This window comes from Necator americanus, chromosome I, assembly GCF_031761385.1.
Source record: "Necator americanus strain Aroian chromosome I, whole genome shotgun sequence".
Classification (NCBI taxonomy): domain Eukaryota; kingdom Metazoa; phylum Nematoda; class Chromadorea; order Rhabditida; family Ancylostomatidae; genus Necator; species Necator americanus.
This window is the reverse complement of record NC_087371.1, coordinates 562283-580432: the sequence shown is the minus strand read 5'-3', so window position 1 is coordinate 580432 and position 18150 is coordinate 562283. Positions and strand designations below refer to the sequence as shown.

At 40.7% G+C, this 18150-nt stretch overlaps 3 protein-coding genes across 5 annotated transcripts; 1 reads left to right on the top strand and 2 right to left on the bottom strand.

Moving 5' to 3' along the window:
- Positions 1-2542: 2542 nt before the first annotated feature.
- RB195_004067 (uncharacterized protein) lies at positions 2543-2947 on the bottom strand (the record flags this gene model as incomplete). The annotated part of the gene is made up of 1 exon (XM_064178467.1): positions 2543-2947. The coding sequence occupies one exon, from the start codon at positions 2945-2947 to the stop codon at positions 2543-2545; it is 405 nt and encodes a 134-aa protein (XP_064033035.1).
- Positions 2948-4819: 1872 nt separating this feature from the next.
- On the bottom strand, positions 4820-7513 carry RB195_004066 (uncharacterized protein; the record flags this gene model as incomplete). Of its 2 annotated transcripts, XM_064178448.1 has the most annotated exons (4): positions 4820-4987; positions 5047-5102; positions 6034-6174; positions 7501-7513. In XM_064178448.1, 4 exons carry the CDS (start codon positions 7511-7513, stop codon positions 4820-4822), a joined length of 378 nt encoding a protein of 125 aa, XP_064033033.1. The 2 variants fall into 2 exon arrangements, with proteins under 2 accessions (XP_064033033.1, XP_064033034.1); XM_064178447.1 differs by lacking the exon at positions 7501-7513 and having other exon boundaries at positions 6034-6211.
- A 1364-nt stretch (positions 7514-8877) lies between these two features.
- On the top strand, positions 8878-17740 carry RB195_004065 (uncharacterized protein; the record flags this gene model as incomplete). 2 transcript variants are annotated; one of them, XM_064178432.1, is made up of 24 exons in its annotated part: positions 8878-8979; positions 9172-9249; positions 10301-10395; positions 10455-10599; positions 11052-11147; positions 11216-11342; positions 12372-12489; positions 12553-12683; positions 12861-12939; positions 13198-13324; positions 13633-13748; positions 14868-14949; positions 15019-15084; positions 15223-15285; positions 15431-15520; positions 15579-15677; positions 15735-15851; positions 16308-16364; positions 16433-16531; positions 16590-16680; positions 16741-16847; positions 17298-17402; positions 17464-17548; positions 17604-17740. In XM_064178432.1, 24 exons carry the CDS (start codon positions 8878-8880, stop codon positions 17738-17740), a joined length of 2412 nt encoding a protein of 803 aa, XP_064033032.1. The 2 variants fall into 2 exon arrangements, with proteins under 2 accessions (XP_064033032.1, XP_064033031.1); XM_064178433.1 differs by lacking the exon at positions 9172-9249.
- Between the last annotated feature and the right edge of the window lie 410 nt (positions 17741-18150).

Below are 18150 nucleotides of genomic sequence, written 5' to 3'. Positions count from 1 at the left end.
GCGTTTCTCTTTATATTAACTTACTTTTGAAACTATCCGATATCGTTGAGGTTTGTGAAGTCGTGTTGGCCTCTACAGTGACTTGCGGGGGCAGATATGGATATGCCAATTCAGTCCTTCTGTCCTCTCAAGTCTCAAGGACAACTCTTATGCGTAATCGACGCCGGAGGGATGAAAAGCTTCGTTGGCAGTGAAAAGATCTAGTTTTTTTTTGTTCAAAAATCGTTCACTGATTTAATTTATGTGCTGAATGGGTGCCATTCTCGTTCTCACGTCACATGAAATCACCTCCAAAATGGTCTCAGATACCTCGAAGTTTAAAACAAAAATGAAAAATCAGCGTGGTCCCTCCAGCTATCTCTGTATCGGTTCATTGTTGGAGCTGCCGAGATAGCTGACTCTCCTTAACTATCACCGATCATGCGGAGCATCCCAGGTGCATTGAAAAATACCCTGTTTTCCATTAATAATCGTGAGACTTTTCCCTAAAGTATGCTGGGATTCAGTTTACGGGCTACCAACTGTTTCTGGAATTCAGACAGATTCATAGCAATTTTCTTTTGGAAATGTTCCTGGAGTGCTTCAAGTTTTCAGCGGGAAATCACATAAATCATACCCGTCAGATGCATCGCTTTCCATACTCCATCTGATTTCTTTACGGCAACAAGTTTGATACCACTTTATATCATAATAATTAATGGTTTTGTAGGAACAGTAAAGAACGGAAGAAAGTGACAAAAAGCTGATTGTTTTGATGGTAAATAAGTGCTTGACAGAGATTTTCTGTATCTCTGACCTCCTGAAAGAAAAAATGATGGTTCCACTAAATTTCTGAACTACTTGTGGATGACTTCTGGATAACGTTCCAAGTTTTTTAAATGTCGTGCGCTGGTTTATTTTCTATTCACATTACGAGCCTACTGTACGTGGACTTTTCTTCTTGTTCAGTCTCAGTCAGTAATTTCGATTTTCGAGTAATTTTTCGATTATTTTCCTCCTGTATTCCCTTGTAATTGCGTAGTTCTTTGGGTTTCTATGGACAGGACAGCATTTAGGGTAATTATATGTGTTTCTGAATACGAGGGAATAAGGCGGAGAGTTTCGTTGGGGAATATTGGCGTTTCCTCAGGCACATCCACTGTGTACATAATGTCTCGATGCCAATCGCCCAAAGACTCACGGCAGCCGCTGTTCTTCAGGATGATGGTTGTTGTGCTAAAGTAGGAAAAACATAATCAGGTAACTGTTGCATGTCCACTTGTCGCTTGTAGTAATCCTCTGAGTCACGGAAACTCGCGTGGAATTAGCCCAAAAACACGTCTTCTTAGATCACAGCGACGGGAACCAAGGAGAACCGACAACCCCCAGTGACGAACGCTTTACACACTTTTCGCCAGCGGGATTTTGTAGGATCGGGAACGTCGAATGCCAGCAAACATTCGCTGCCGCGAGAAAAACAAATGCGGAAAGTTTTGGGACCGAAGGAGGTGTGCAAGAAACGTTTGCGGCACGGTGCTCACATTTATCGCTCCGAGTCGTCGCTTTTCTATCCTTTTCTACCACCGCGCTGCGCGGCGCGGCAGGACTGTGAGGACGGGTAAAGATTCCTAGCGTCGTATCACACGCATCCAGAGGAAACTTCGGAAATGGCTTGAGGTATTTCTGATTCATATCCGCCGACTCCATACGGTCCTGTTCATTTCTCTGTGGAAATTTCCACATCTTAGTTAATCAGTTAAATACAAACAGAAAATCGTTTAGTATATCATGTACCGCTCATATTTTTAGAGATTTCACAGATATCGACTACGGTGCGAGCTTTTCGCTCCATTAATTCATCATCCTACGAATCTGAGGTGGTACGGATTTCAGGTGGAGTATTCATATACGGGATCGTAGATTATGGAGACGGGGGTGGTTCCGTCCATTTCTTCCTAATTGCCGTGAAAAACCGCCCGGAAGATACGGCTTCGAGCGTTCTGGCGCGCCATTTTCTACAACGAGTTCGATTGGAGCGCACCAGCCGCGCGCACGCGCCGCATCTTCCGGACCGTTTTTTACGGCAATTAGCAAGAAATGGACGGAATCACCCACCTCTCCATAATCTACGATCCCGTATACGAATACTCCAACTGAAATCCGTACCACATCAGATTCGTGGGGTGATGCCTTTAAAAGTCTTTGAACATCTTGATGCAATATTTGCTTTGCCTCGAAAATAGTACACGTGCTGCTTGTTCTCGGCGATCGTTTGTGTTCGCCTATAAAATGGAAATTAGATAGGAACAATGGCAGAGGATCATACCACTGCATCAATACCTACAATACTATTTATTTCATTTTTACATTTCACATCATATACAACCCGCATGCGCTTAAATCGCATAAATTCAACAATCGAATAAATTCACCACACGTCCTGAAGTGACGCTATCGGAAAAGAAAAAAAAGAAAATGTTCCTCTTCCAACTGAATTCGATTGTGAAATAAGTGTCAAGAGTGACACAAACATATGAACAAACAAACAAACAAACAAACAAATCTAAATGAAGGCGTAGCTAAGATAGTAGTTCGAGGTCGTAGGCACAACTTTAAAGGACTGATCAATATCGTTGCCGTAATTACCGTACTCTAGGGAGGTGACCTCAGTTTTTTGCAACCAGTGCAAGCCGTCACCATCCCAGATCAAATCGTGGTCTTCTGCTTTGATCACGAAATTCACGAGCGGGTAAAGTGAACCAATCAGGAGGACCATCAATCCCACAAATCCGCAAATTAAAACAGTGCTCGGGAATAGGTACAGTATAAGAGTAGAAGTAACAACAGCTATTATGTAGGACGTGTAGACCAGACGACGTATGTTCGTCCCGGAAATCACTTGAATCACATCAGATTCCACAAAATCCTGCGATTTCTCGTTGGTGTTGAGCGAAACGGGGATTGTCATTGTCGGTGCCAAACGCGCGACCTCCGCAACTTATATAGGGGGATCACCGACGCGATAGCACCGCCGGAAGGAGCGCACAGACGCAGTGACAGTTCGCGGTCCCCTTTGTGAACCAGTTACAGAGACACGGGAGGAATGCGGGAGGTGTCCGGGAAGGTGTCGTCGATTTCGTAGAAGAATATTAATTGGCTGAATGCCAGCAGAAAGTGGCTCCCTCAATTCGAACACGAAAATAAAATTACAACATCGTAGGCATACCTTCAGTGATCGTGGTATGAGGATATTTTTGGTGATTTGTGCAGAGATTTTGGAGAACTGGTTTCTGTGATGGCAAAACCCGGAAATATAACACCAGCGAGATTTTGAGGCTGAAAAGTTTTTTGGGGTGTTGACAAAAAAAAGACAACTATTCTTCAGCGTCTGCATTTCTGATGGGTCTGGAAGGGGTCTACTAGTTCAGTTTATAAACTAGAATTCGGCCACTTACATTAGAAGTAATGAAGGAGTAGCAAACACCTTCGAATGAACATTCCTTTGTGTAGTAGTTTAGAATTAATTAATGAAGAACATATTTTCAATAAATATTTCATATTTCATATTTTCAATAACTCATATTTTCGATAGAGTTGATAGAACACGCTTTTTTCTAATCAAATTTCGTTGGTTGGTGGTTCTCGCTATTTCTGGCTCATTCTCCTCTCTCTCTCTCCAAAATTCATAATTCATTATCCTCTCCGAGATTATCTTAAGGGACAGTTTTGTAGTATTTGTTTTTTTATTATCTATTTATTTTTCGTATGCTTTCGGATGCAGTATGTTCTTCAGTAATTGTATTCTAAATATTATTTATATATATTAATATTATATTAGTATCGTAAATAGATATTAACCATCTTTTAAGAAGTATACCAAATTGTTGCTTCATGAAAAAATTCTGTTCCTGGTACCAGTCTTCCGAAGCAGAGAAATGACGTTTTCATGGAATTCTGTGTTGACACATATTACTTCACGTCAATTCAAATGTAACACAAACTAAAAAAAAGATTTTTGGCGTCTGTCAACAAAAAACCATTGGCTTTGCATTTTAATTCCATAAATATTCATATTGTAAACTGATGCCGACTTCACTTCGTGCTGTTGTTTTTCTCACGTTGTTCGAATTGTGGATTAGTTATCTGGAAGGTTCAACAAGGTGGACATTCTTCACGGCGGCAAAACAGAGAGGAGGTTGCCCAGTTCGACGTGCCTGGGTCCATGATGGATCTGCCGAAGTTGTCGTCGTACATTTCTCACTCAGCGGGAGACCACGACCACGGCAGTGACCCGCAGCAACCGCGAGTTCTTCTCTAAAACAGTCCCAGGCACTCAACCGTGGAATCAGATGATCACTTTCATTGGTGTTGGGAGAAGAACATCGCAGAATTCCGAGAAGTAGTTCCGATCAAGAATTCGAACCACCTGTTTTCGGGATTTTTTATTTTTATTTTGCTTGGAACGTTACCTTCGAAATAAGCATCAGAGTTTAGAGATAGCAGGTGAGGGACTCAGATGGGCAGAATTTGTGTCTTATTAGGTTTTTTTTTCCTTTTGGAAAATTCTAGAGCATCTTCGTAATATAGAATGTAGCGAATTAATGCAAACAACTCACAAATGACAAGCTTATTTCTGATTTCATTCCTTTCCTTGTCTTTTTTCTTCGTTCTTTTTTCTTTTTTTTTCTGGAACTATTTTTTTTCGAAAATCGAAAATGAAACACATACATAGATCTACTTCTTAACTCTTTCTTTCTGGAAAAAACACGAGTTTGTGGCTTGGTTTAATGAACGACAACAAGGTCAACTTCATTGCCGGCAAGGAAAATCACAACGAAATCTACTTCTTCACATCGCACTCTTCATGGTAGATGGTCCATTTCCCATGGTCCTTCTTCCAAATCTGCACAATTTTTGCCGTTTCCTTCCCTCTCTTCACGGAATCCATCGTGTTGTCACAAGTGAGGATGAGGAAGTCATCACATCCTTCGTATTTTTCATTGAATTTCTGGTAGAAGTTGAGTTTAAGTATATGTTTATCTGGTGAATGGAGAAAAAAAAACCTACTGTGAACTTCTGAGGCCCAGTTTGCTCCCAGAGTTTCACGAGCGCATCACGAATGTCTGAAAAGGAAAGTGAGTCTCGATGTATAAGCGCTTACAATGTGTAGAAACATGGCTGAAGATGCTGGAGCAACTTATTTTTACTCCGAAATCTCAAGGCAAGGATTTGTGAGATTTGAGCAACTTGTCAGCTCTACACTGCTGGGTTTGTTTTCTCCCCATCCTAGGAAGACGACCTTGCCTGCCCTAACATTTCTGTTGCTCTGACGACAACCTCCGGGAATCCAGTCTTTAATTTTTGAGAATTCTTTTAGAACAAACCTCTACTATAATTTTCTACTATTTTTGTGTATGGATGTTGTTACGGGAACTTCTAATTGCCTTGTAGCCACCAGTAGTATTTCTTTACTTTTCCAGAATGACGTTTAAGTAATGTGTTGTGGTTTACCTCCTATCCTCTATACATTTCCAAAAACAATTCATTACTCCCTCCCCGTCAGAACAGACAATCCATAGACAATTCTAGTGGTTAGGTGAGGTAAATCTTTTCAGGAGTACCCTAAGAAAATCTGTTTTGACAGTGGGAATCCCACATTTCATGGGTAATTCTCAATACAAAATTACTCAAGGTATGAAGAAGACATCCGGGATCGATGAGCCACGAATGAGTTGTGCTTTCGATTCATGGATTTGCAACACTGATGTAAATGTGGTCTTGAGGCATAACACCACCGTAACAGAACAATCACATCTTAATTTTATGCTGACAGATGTGAGTATTTCTGCTCATTGTGATTTCAAACACATAAACATAAACAGGTAATTCCTCAACCAACACCTCAAACCTCATCGTTATCGTCGAAAAGTTTCATTTTGCCCAAATTTGAATGATTGAATTCTGCCGATGAGACGAATGATAGAATATTCGCCTTCCCGCATATATGTTACAGGCTATAAGTGACTGAAGCTAGCCATGGAAAAAAAAACTCACAGGATTTTCCGTAGACAGCACCTTTGCCCTTCTCCACCATTACTCCATCAGCGTGGTAGAATTCGACGCATTTATCGATGTCGCCACTGTGACAGTGTTTCTCGTAGGCTTCGTATAGAGGTTTGAGCACCTCTTTCACATCTGTGAGGAAGAGTGAAGGTAAATAAAGAGTAAACATTTTGATAATACCAGCAATATTCCTAGAGAACTCTCAAATCCACAAGAATGATGAGAAAACTCGGCAAAGAATACTGGTAACCTGATCCTTGTATATCTAGTACGTCCACATATAATATATTTCTTAGAAAGGAAAGTTTTGTAACTGTTTAGAACTCTCTACCTCATCAGGCTTAGTATTCGAGAGGACTAGTCCACAACAGGTCTCCACCTCACCTTAAAAGTAAAACTCACAAAAATCAAACCTGAGATTTCGAATTCTTGTATCCTGAGGTAAATCAGGACAAATATCAATCAGAGACTTCCTTGGAAGTGATCACAGGCTCACGAACTTAGTCTAGGAACTGGATTATATAGAATAGGAATGGGAAAAAGCGCACACTCATATGTATAAGTATCAATTTTTTAGATGTCTACTTCTTAGCATAATAACTCGCTTGATTTCCCTTTCCAAATAGAATCCGACAGAAAGTTCCCATGATTTTTAAGGAACTCAAGCAGCTTTTTTTTGAGCGGAATCCAATCATCTTTCGTTCGAGTTTCGTTTCGTTTATAAGTAATTAAATCGTTGAAGGTAACGAAAGAAAAGAAGAGAACCCCGGTTTGAGAAATGACATCATAGAAATCATAATCGCCTTGGGTGTAGCATTTTTGAAGACGAGTGGTAAGGAGACTTTTTACTTGAACTTCCAGCAAACTTTACAGAAATAATCACAACGTGAAGGAGCTGAGAATCGACGGGACCGTTCCATGGACCCTCGCGTTGGAATGATGCGCCAAAGAATGTCATTGTCAAAGGAAGCACCGATCAGAACTGCGCTGTGCGCATGGTTCCTCGGCTGCGGTTACACGGGCTACTTCCACAGCGACAATTTTCAATTTTTACAATACAATACAATTTTCCCTTTCTACCGTTATATTAACGTTAAACTCGCCAGTGTTGAACTAATTTCGAAATTCCTCATCCTTACGTGACCCTTTGTTTATACTTTTGTTTGTTTTTCTGCTTATGTTTGTTTCTAACCATAAAGGCAGGCGTTATGCAGCGGTAGCGGGTCATCACTTCGCCTAGCACTCGATGGTTTGAAGCTCTAAGAGGCCAACCAAACTCTTTATCCATTTCTAGTCGACATGGAGCGAAAGGTTCTCTAGGAGGATGACTTCATTGACTTTGGGCATCAGACTCCGACTTCTAGCTGTACCCACATCCCAAAAGGACTGGTCAACGTTGAAGAAGTTTAAGCGTTCCTAAAGAATGTTAAAATAAATTAGTGTCTCGTCAGAGCCCACCTTCACTTCGCATATTTTTCGTCGTAGCGGACTCTGCTGGAACTGCTGGGACTGGACTGCAATGAAGATATGAGTTTCATTTCAGAGTCAATCAAGGATCTTCAAAGATCCGCAATGATTGTAAAGACAAAAAGCTTCTATTGAGAAAAACAGCATTCGCTAGAACGAGCGGAAGCCTAACATCGATGTACAGCTGGACTGGACAGCAGTAGGGACAACAGACTGATAGCTACCTCCCCTTTGCGTTCCCGAAATGAGTATCTCCGCCCAGTTAGTCTGTATCCACTAAGAAATCCGAAGAGTGTTAGCACCACGGTGAATCGTTTATGAGCAAGAAATGTGAGAAGCACAGCATAAGGCGATTTGCGATGTTTGTTTGTACATGCGCAGGAAATCCTCGAATGTTATTCGATTTCCTCTCAAGAATACAGGAAATGAATATCCAGATAAGGAAGTTGATGTGTAAGGTAATGAACCTAGTGCAATAGGAAAAAGAAACGGAGATTTATAGCTAAGTCATAAGCGATGCATCTATGAGTGTTCTTGAAGACAGACGCACTTTAAGGTTGAGATCCTCGCTTGGAAAAGTGAGAAGATCCACTTTCTGAAACGAAAAACTCTTGGAGAAAGCTTCTAAAAGGTCAGAATTGTCACAGAGTCATGGGAAGAGTCGAAATTAGGTGCCAGGTGACTTCAAGGAAGTGTTAGCAGTTAACCTAGCTAGGAACTCATTACATATGGGTTTTTGTAAAATCATAAGTCAGTCAAATTTAATTGTTTTTGCTGAAAAACGGGATTATCTCCCCTTCTGAGAGTCCTTTAATTTTTTGCCTCTTTTTGAGGGGGTGCATATTCCTTTTTCTACATAAAAAATCAACAATTTATCCTCATCGAGTGTTCTTCTAGCAGGAGGACACGGTGGGACAACAGATCTGCCCTATTCGAGATGTACTTATCCAACCATAGCGAAAACAGTTAGTCCATTTCGGACCATCCAAAACTAGTATTTATTTCTTCCCTTAAAACATCAACCATTGGTTCCAATCAGCCATTCTCGCGCTGGATTTTTGATTATTCAAAAGATGCTGTAGTATAAATTCTCAAATTGCCAGAAACTGAAGCAGCAGCGAAATTTCTCCGAAGAACTTTTCATGTATGGGTGGCCCATGTTTTACGGTTTTGAGCAATGCTCGCCCCTTATCAGTGGAAGATTACACATCAATATCATTTCTCGGAGCATCCATTATAGTAGCTTATTACAGATCTTATTGATTTTTTTGTCTAATTTTTCCTTCCTGAGGTTCCTTAAAGGTTAACTGAACTGGTTAAACTGACTCCATCGACCAACAATTACTCCTTGAACAATTCCCAGGAGCGATGAGCTCTTTCTACTCGGGAGGCCAGGCGTTGTCGATCGCCTTCTTCTTCGCTGCTGTCGACATCTTAGTGAATATATTCGGATTGGCATGGAATGGGCAGGTAAAGCGGCTATCTGAAACTCTTCTTTTTGACCATCGTTTGTCCTCCGAGACGTTTTGAAAAATGGATAAACAGGAAGGTGTAGGAGTCTTTCAATCAATAAAACTGCACGATTATTTCTCTCAAGAATTTTATTGCAATTTTTTTTCTCACTTCTTGCGTAATCAATTTATTGATCGGCGTTGTTTTCAGTACTTCACTATTGACAATATCAAACACTGGTTCGACTTACCAAACTACAAATTCACCACAAATCCCATAGATTTCTTGGTATGTTTTGTAATACATTTTGTCCTTGTCGTTTACTCTCGTCTTCACTTTATACTCGCTTCACAAATTGAGGGTAGGATCGGTTTAGTCGCTCATGCATCTTAATCCCAACATCATACTTCAAAGTTTCTTCACTTCCGTTTAGGCCATAACTTAATATTTAATGGTTCGCCTGCGCTGCGAAGTGAGTCGCTATCACTTGCTCGGTTCGCTATCGCTTAAAGGCATCACCCTACGAATCTGGGGTGGTACGGATTTCAAGTGGTGTATTCCTATACGGGGTCGTAGATTATGGAGAGAAGGGTGATTACGTCTATTTCTTTCTAATTGCCGTAGAAAACGGCCCGGAAGATGCGACGTGTGCACACGGCTGGCGCGCTCCAACCGAACTCGTTGAAGAAAATAGCGCTCGTGGGACACTCGAAGCCGTATATTCCGGGCCGTTTTTTTACGGCAATTAGGAAGAAATGGACGGAATCGCCCTTCTCTCCATAATCTACGATCCCGTATACGAATGCTGAAACCTGAAATCCGTACCATCTCAGATTCGTAGGGTGATGCCTTTAAAGACAGCATACCACGAAACTGACGATGTTCGGATCTCTCACCCTCAATTTCCCCTAATAGTCCTGAAAAAAGGTGTGTTATTCGGCCTTCCTCTACTAGTTCTACAGAAACTCACAACGCGATCTCTGTATACGCACCGCATCCCTCAGCAGCCTATCCATAAGTTTTACTTGAATAAGCTGTTGGGGAAACCTCTCTGATTATCGCTCGCTCGCAGAGGAGGCGCGTGTACACGGGGTGACGCGTTATAAGATGTCTCGTGGGAGAATTCGTGCAGCAAAAGCGTTTCTCAGGCAGTTTTACAGGAAAATTGGGCGGAACTGAGCAGGGAACCGCTCATAATCATGATCTACTCCCAAACCTCTGTGGTATCCTGCCTTCGAAGCGCACCCTAACTAAGGCCACGCCTCTACACAGCTTCTCGCAGGCTAAATTTAATAACATGAATATGCAGTCGCTAATGTGCTGATTTCATCAGATTTAGGGTGTAGCTCTTCTGAGAGATTGTGTCCTGCTTGGTGGAGCTATCGCAGCATGGACTTCTCCTAGTGGATTCAGTGAGGTGGCGGCAAAAGCAAGGTGTGTGATGAGATGATTTCGTTGGAAATTCTCTTCCAGAACTTCATTTGCTTTTTTAGCAACGCCGTCTTCGCTGTTATGCTGGTGATTTTCGCTTTTGCTCCAGCAAAACTCCTTGCTTTCTACGAGATCGACACCGTCAAGTTGGCTGTTGGAGACTGGATTTTGATGATTTGGTGCATTTTTGCGTCGTTGGCTGTGCAGGTACGTGGAAACGGTAGTATTTAATAGTATAAATTGACCAAAACGACATGAAACTTGGCTCATCGTAAGCGTAAGCGTAGTTGAGCTAGCGGTTACGAATGGGTCGCTATTTCGCTAGCTCCGCAGTACAGGTGGAGTTAGCTGTTGCTGTTAAGGTTGGACTACTGCTAAGCCACTAGTGTCCAGGATTTACCAGTAGTCCAACCTCGATGACAACCGTTGACTCCACCGAGCGCAGCCGCTTATGCAACTGAGTCAAGCTTCAGGTTCTGTTGATCCGATCATACAATTCTCCCTTTAGGGGATTAATGGCAAAGAAATTTTTTTAAAAAATCGGGTCACAATTACGACACTCCGAGGTATTTTTCTCTAAATTACTGCTGTTGGATATTTGACTTTCTACTCTCAACCGATGGACTTTAATGGACAAGTCGAATTTCGTCTAATTTCAGGTGATTTGGACTAGTGTTTACACCCGAGTAAGCGAGTATGGGTACAGTGTTGGCCCTCAATTTGGCGACGATAACTATGAGGAGAGAATTCTAGAGGTGAGTGAGGATTCTCATTTTCTGTAAAATGCGCCTAACAGCCTCACATCGGACAATGATCTGTGCAGGTGGAAGCAGCGAAAGCAGCTAAACAGCGCGAGACCTTCGTTCTGTTGTTCCGTCTGCTTCGCTACATGGCTAGGGAGTGGAAGTACTATGGAATGGCATTTTTCTTTCTCTTCTGCTACTCTCTCAGTAAGTAAATGAGGTTATGTCAAATTTCTTTCTATTTCTTGAAACAGCCAAAATTCTATGAAAAAAAATGGAATTCTCCATAAACTAAAAGTTGGATACGTATTATAAGTGGCTTGTCATCGTCGAAGGTCACCATTTTTATTTACTCATTTATTAGATTACGTTTTAAAACAGTGTAACCCTTTAGAAGAAGGAAAGTGAATAGTGGAAACAGTTGTGGTTGAAGAGCAGAGATTCAGTAAGATCTGAGCGTATTACGCCTCAGAAGAGTTATTTGCACCAAAATCCATGCAACCCTGGGCTACTAGTCCCAAGAACACGATAAGAATTGCTCGAAAACATATTGTGACCCTCGTTGCGATTGCCTTTTTCATCGGCTTTATTATTACTAATTAAGAAACAGTTCGGAATAGCACACTCTTCATGTTATAAAATTATTTTTTATAATAGCTCTGGGTAGCTAGAGACATCACGAAACTGGCAATGGGGTACCTTTGGGCAAATGTAGGATCTAGGATGTAGATGTAGGATTATGAGAGCGGCCCCTATCAATTTACCTCGATTGTTCTGAGAAAAAAAAACAGCGTGGGAAACGGAGTTTGTTGCTAGGAGATACGTGAAAACTCATCACACTTGCGCACGTGCCGCGTCCACGAGCGAGCGCTCTAAAATCAATAAGGTCTCTTCAGCGGTCTGTTCAAGTAAGGACAGTGAATAGACTGGTGGAAGGAACTGGATCGGGTACATGGATCTAACGTACTTCGTAGGAAATAAGACTAATTCTCACACCGTTTTTTTAGAACGATTAGGGGAAATTGAATTAAATCACACTCTCTGTTTGGACCCCAAACTCTATATTGCCCACAGAGACCCCAACATCGTCATTTCAGTGATACGCTGCATTTAACTAGGTTTGTATGATAGCATGATAAAAATTTTAAAGAAACCTATTTCTACCCTTTAACCACCTCCTGTGGATATTCAGTTGGATCAGTTGTTCTGTTCTAAACGATACTTACAAGTATTTAGGTCGTGTCTTCATACCGTACTACACTGGTGAGGTGGTTTCTGCGGTGTTCGGCGAAAAAGCATCATACGAACGACTTCACCGTACAGTTGGCATCATGGCATTATTATCACTTGGATGGTAAGGTTCTTTGAACCTTAGAAACCTTAGCTACAACCTGTACAGTACTCCTTAATGTTCCAGTGCTGTTTTTGGTGGATTACGTGGCGGTTCATTCACTTACGCTCATGCCACTATAGATAGACAAATCCGTAATGATCTTTTCCGTGCGGTGATCAGACAGGAGATAGGATTCTTCGACGCCAATAAGACTGGTAAGGAACCTCTTGACGCCTTTGGATTATGAACAACTTCTTCTGTATATGGGCGCCCCAACCGCGACTGTTACAGAAAAAATGACTTTTTTAATTTGAAAACTACCAAGATGTATTAAAACCTCATAAAAGTTGTTTATGGAAACTAGAACTACATAATTCATTGTTTTTCTAAAGGAGAGATCTGTTCCCGTCTCACATCCGACTGCCAAACGATGTCAAACACGCTGTCACTCTATATGAATGTGTTAACCAGGTAGGTCACGATGAGTCTATCAATTTTCGATGAAGATCAGATCTCGCTGTGAAAAATGGGAATGGGTAACTATTTGTCAGTCATATCCTTCACGGACGACTTTATTTTTAAACCAGCTTATTACCTCCAAAATTTATCCCAGAAACTTAGGCTCTGCACCAGAAGGGAGTGATTTATTTTTAGTTTTCATAGCCCGTAGGCCATAAATGTATAACCTGATTCGAATAAATTGTTTTTTTTTTTCAAATACTTCTTCAGAAACCTGACCATGTTGTTCGGATCGTTGATTTTCATGACCACTTTATCATGGCGCCTTTCCATGATCACTCTGATCACCGTGCCTTTGATCTTTTTGGTCAATAAAGTATTCGGTGTCTGGTACGATGTGAGTTGTTATAACACTATTTTTATATTCTTTTTTTCGATTTTTCTATATTCTAAGCAGATCTTCACTAATTTTACCTACGTTGCTGGAGTGCTGTAGAATACAGTACTCCACATTTCGACAAATCAGGATTTTAGAGAACTTTTTTAAGTTCGAACTAATTTGACTATAGTGATCTTCCCTCTGGTCGATATCGTTGTGTGTCCAGTTGAACCACGTTCCTGATCGAACAGTCATTCGGCATTTCCTCCTCTTCTACTGGTCGTTTTCGCATTTTCATCATTTCTAACTATAGCTCATGCTTCCAGAAGCTATCCGAAGAAACACAAAACTCAGTGGCTCGTGCTAATGACGTCGCGGAAGAAGTTCTTTCCGCTATTCGCACAGTCAAAAGCTTTGCTTGTGAGCGATTTGAAAGTTATAGGTTGGTCTTGTGGTAGACTATTTATTTATTTATTTATTTATTTTTCTACATGGTTATCCATGTGTTTATGAACGGAGTACACAAGAAACAAATAGCACAAATATACACCATAAAAATCCGCTAACAGCTTTTAGTTGGCTAGCTTAAATGCTGAAATCTTAGTGGTTGTGGGTACCTTTCGCACATAATCAAATAGTTCGAGCCAGCTCTGTTAGCGACAGAATATTGCCTCACTGTCGACTTATGGATAGTAAAGTCAATCATAAATGTACGGTCTCGTGTTGTCGATTTTTCGATGCGAAGAAATCAGGGATTTTCAGGCTAGTGATGCATAAGCAGAGGATTTTATCATCCATAATAACATCATTTCCCCTTAAACCTGGAGGTTCTTAATTACCAGGTTTATTCCTCGATGAAGCACCAAATATTGCGCTATAGTCAAACCCACAACATTTGACCATGAGTTTTCTCTTGAAGTTATCCTGAACTTTTTCGAATCTGCTTATAGCTCCTAGCTTACGAGGATTAAAGAAAACTGTACCATATACAAGAATAGGTCAAAGATAGATTTTAAAGGCTTTTAATCGAATACATAGGTCATTTGTCCTGAGACATCTATACAAATTGAACAATTTCGTAGTCGATAGTGAAGCGATCATGTCACGGTGTTTATTGAACGTAAGGTCAGGCACACGTTCAATAAATACGATGACATGGTTTTTTTTTGTGACACTAAAACCTAAATCATTGATTTCGTCGACTTTTTGTAGAAGGGCTGAAATTATTGTATAAGGTTTTTTTTCCTCATTTACCTGATTCTGCTGGTGGCGATGACGTTGAAATGTTGGCCTTAATAAGAAAATGTTAACAATTTCAGTTTTTGCTTTGCGCAAATAATCCATAACGAGAGTATCCTCTCCCGTACAACGACGTTGTACGAGGCCTGCTATGAGATCAATTATAAGTCATAATTTGTTCAAAAAAGTTACAAGATCTCTGTTCACTTCTAAAAAATTTCAAAAGTAATTCTAGATGTCATGTAGACATATCTCGAGAAGAATCAAAACTGAAAACCACTAAATCTATCAATTGAACTAAAGAACAAAAACTTCGTTCCAGGTTCCTTGCATATCTCAACCAGACTCTCGCTATCGCCACCCGCAGAGTTGTGTGTGTGATTGGTTTGATCTGGACAAATGAGGTGAATTCCAGTTTTTCAGAATATTTTAACTCCAACGACGGGACCTTGGTAATATAAGAAATATTTCAGCTTTTACAAATGGGAATTCTCACCATAGTGCTTTGGTATGGAGGTCATCTTGTGATCCAAGGAAAGGTTGAGAAACTTCTTATGAAACTTTTATACATTTGGAACCTAAAGCCGCAAGAACCTTACAAAATGTGCTTGTGGATTAAATTGGGTTCCACTGGAAAATTGTTTTTCTTCAAAAAAAAATCACAAATTCTGCTCTAGATCGAGTCCGGTCTGCTGGTCTCATTCCTGCTTTATCAGTTCCAATTGGGAGAAAATTTGAGGGTAGGTTGTCATTTACCTTACCACAAACAAAAGAAAACAAAACTCCTCGCAATGACAGCAAATTTCCTTTTTCTTCTAATTCAAATGGCGACAACTTTCAATTACTGAAAAAAGAATTGTTGAATCGATACGACGTCATATTTAGGAACTTGGTGAAGTCTGGAACGGCCTTATGCAAGCCGTAGGTGCTTCCAGAAAGGTCTTCGAGTTCATCGATCGTGATCCAAAAGTCAAGGTCAACTCAAATGTTCCTTCGGACCCAGTTACAGTTCCTGAAGTTATCGACTTTTCAGAACGATGGAAAATACGCTCCAGAGAAACTTGTCGGCCGGATTGAGTTCAAAAATGTCAAGTTCAGCTATCCAATTAGACCGGATTTACCAATTATGGAGGTAGAGTCACACATCATCACTACATTCGGGACCATAACTGAAACAATATTTTCCTAGGATCTCACATTTACGGTTGAACCTGGAGAGGTTGTTGCACTTGTCGGTCCTTCTGGAGGAGGAAAATCTAGTTGTATCGCCATGCTTGAGCATTTCTATGAGCCAACTGGTGGAGAGGTGGATTTCACGTTTGTTTCTAGTTAATAATAGGGTTGAAGGAAGTTCAGAAGACTAGAGTTTGCACCATTTCTTTAAAATGGTTAAAATAAAGTTTTAAAATTAAGTTTTATGTCGAGTGCTCAAATACATGTAACGGAAATGTGGTTTTGAATCGATTGAGTTTGAAATAAGCGACAAATAATTAACTGCTGATTATTTTGTCAAAAAAAAAGTCAGAAGAAAATAATTGGTGCTCTTCTATCTCCTAGCCTGACTTTCAGGGTAACTTTACACTGAGCTCTACGATATTAGCAACAGACTATTCAAAGGTTTTGTGTGCGGAGAAAAGCTTTAGTGCCTAAAAACTGTCTGGAAAGTCTTTAACGCACTGGCGACCTCTGATCCTCGTTCAGGATCCGTGCGCAACTTCTGGAACACTACGAATTACCGCCTCTTCTAATCATCTTCTTTTAGGTTCTCCTGGATGGGGTTCCAATAAGAGAATATGACCACAAATACTTGCATACTAAGGTGATTTTGATTTTACTCAGATATTATCACCAGATAAGGTCATCGTTTAACAGTTAATGCGCTTATAGGTCGCCCTAGTGGGTCAAGAGCCAGTGCTATACGCTAGATCCGTAACAGAGAACATTGGTTACGGCATGAATACGTTTACCAGTGAGCAAGTTCAGTCGGTGCGTTCCTGTAGAGATCTTAGCTTCGCTAATTATTCCTGATATTTTGAACTTTCAGTCTTCAAAGCTGGCAAATGCGCACGCGTTCATCATGGATACAACTGAGGGCTACAATACAGATGTTGGAGAGAAAGGAAGTCAAATGTCTGGTAAGCCAGACAGTGGGCTCTTCTCGAAGGCTTGTTAGGCCCATCAGGCGACCATTCCAGGCGGTCAGAAGCAGCGCATTGCCATCGCCCGTGCTCTTGTTAGGGATCCTGTAGTGCTATTGTTGGATGAAGCGACGTCGGCTTTGGATTCTGAGAGTGAGCACTTGGTGAGTAGTAGGGGAGGTGCGCATAAGCGGAACGGGAATTTCGAGTAGGACGACGGAAAGCTTGGTTTGGAGTTTTGCTGTAACCTGTCATTTTAGACAGCAATTATGAGAATTTTCTTCTTTAAAACTTCGTACATATTGCAAACTTTATCCCTGGAGCACCTTACTCGGAAAAAGTACAGTATCTACATCAAAACTGAAAATGTCATGATCGTGTGCGTATATTACGATCTATAATTTTAAAGGAACCAAGATTGAAACAACGATTTTTTGAAACACCTATGCAGATTCAGGGGATGAACCACAAAATCCATAATAATCTATGGACGACTTCTGTGGTTCATCCCCCGAATCTGCGGGTGGCTTCCCCGTGTTCGATGTCTTCACTGTCCCGATGTTGTTCTTGCGGCACATCAGAGATATCATTTGTATTTTTTTTCTTTTTTGCAGGTCCAAGAAGCAATCTCGAAGAATCTCAAAGGACGAACTGTGGTCCTCATTGCTCATCGTCTCAGTACTGTAGAGAATGCTGATAAGATCGTAGTAATCAACCACGTAAGTCGTACTCTTCTTTAAGAACCGTACTAAGATTCTGATAAGTTTTCATCCACATTAGGGCCGTGTAGAACAAATGGGCACCCATAAGGAGCTGATCAACCAAGAGGGGATGTACAAAATGCTTGTACAAAGACAAATGATGAGTAAGTGAAGTAATTTATAGAATTGCGGTTTTAAAGATCATCTCCTACTTTCTAGGCGCTGAACTCGAAGATGAACCGGCGCCAATGACGAGCGGACCACCCGTTGTTCCTAGAATCTCGAGAATTTCGTCGCCCGTTCACAGTGTTTCGCAGTCGTTCCTTGGCACTTCGTTGACGAGTAGTTACTTATAGATTTTGATGGAGGGAACTAGATATTTTTTCCTTTGATTCCTTTTTTGGACGAGAAATCAGACTTATGTTGTTGTTGTTGTACGGATTTTTCTTTGATAAAATAATGAGACAGTTCCTAACTCTTTTCTACTTTTCTAAGCAGAGGAAAGATTTCTTTCTCACTCATTCTAACTTTATCCGGCTAGGTGTTCCTTTCAATTTTCGTTGCTACTGTTACATCCACTTCTCATCTTCCTAAACACTTTTAACATCACACTAAACAAACTAGAGGTGGACGTCTAGGTTAAAAAGTGCTGAATTGACGGCAATATCAGTGATAAATGTACACTCATCATTTAACACCAGGTATCTATTTGTTAACATATTACGCGTACATTACTTATTTATTACTATTATTTATTAGTAATACT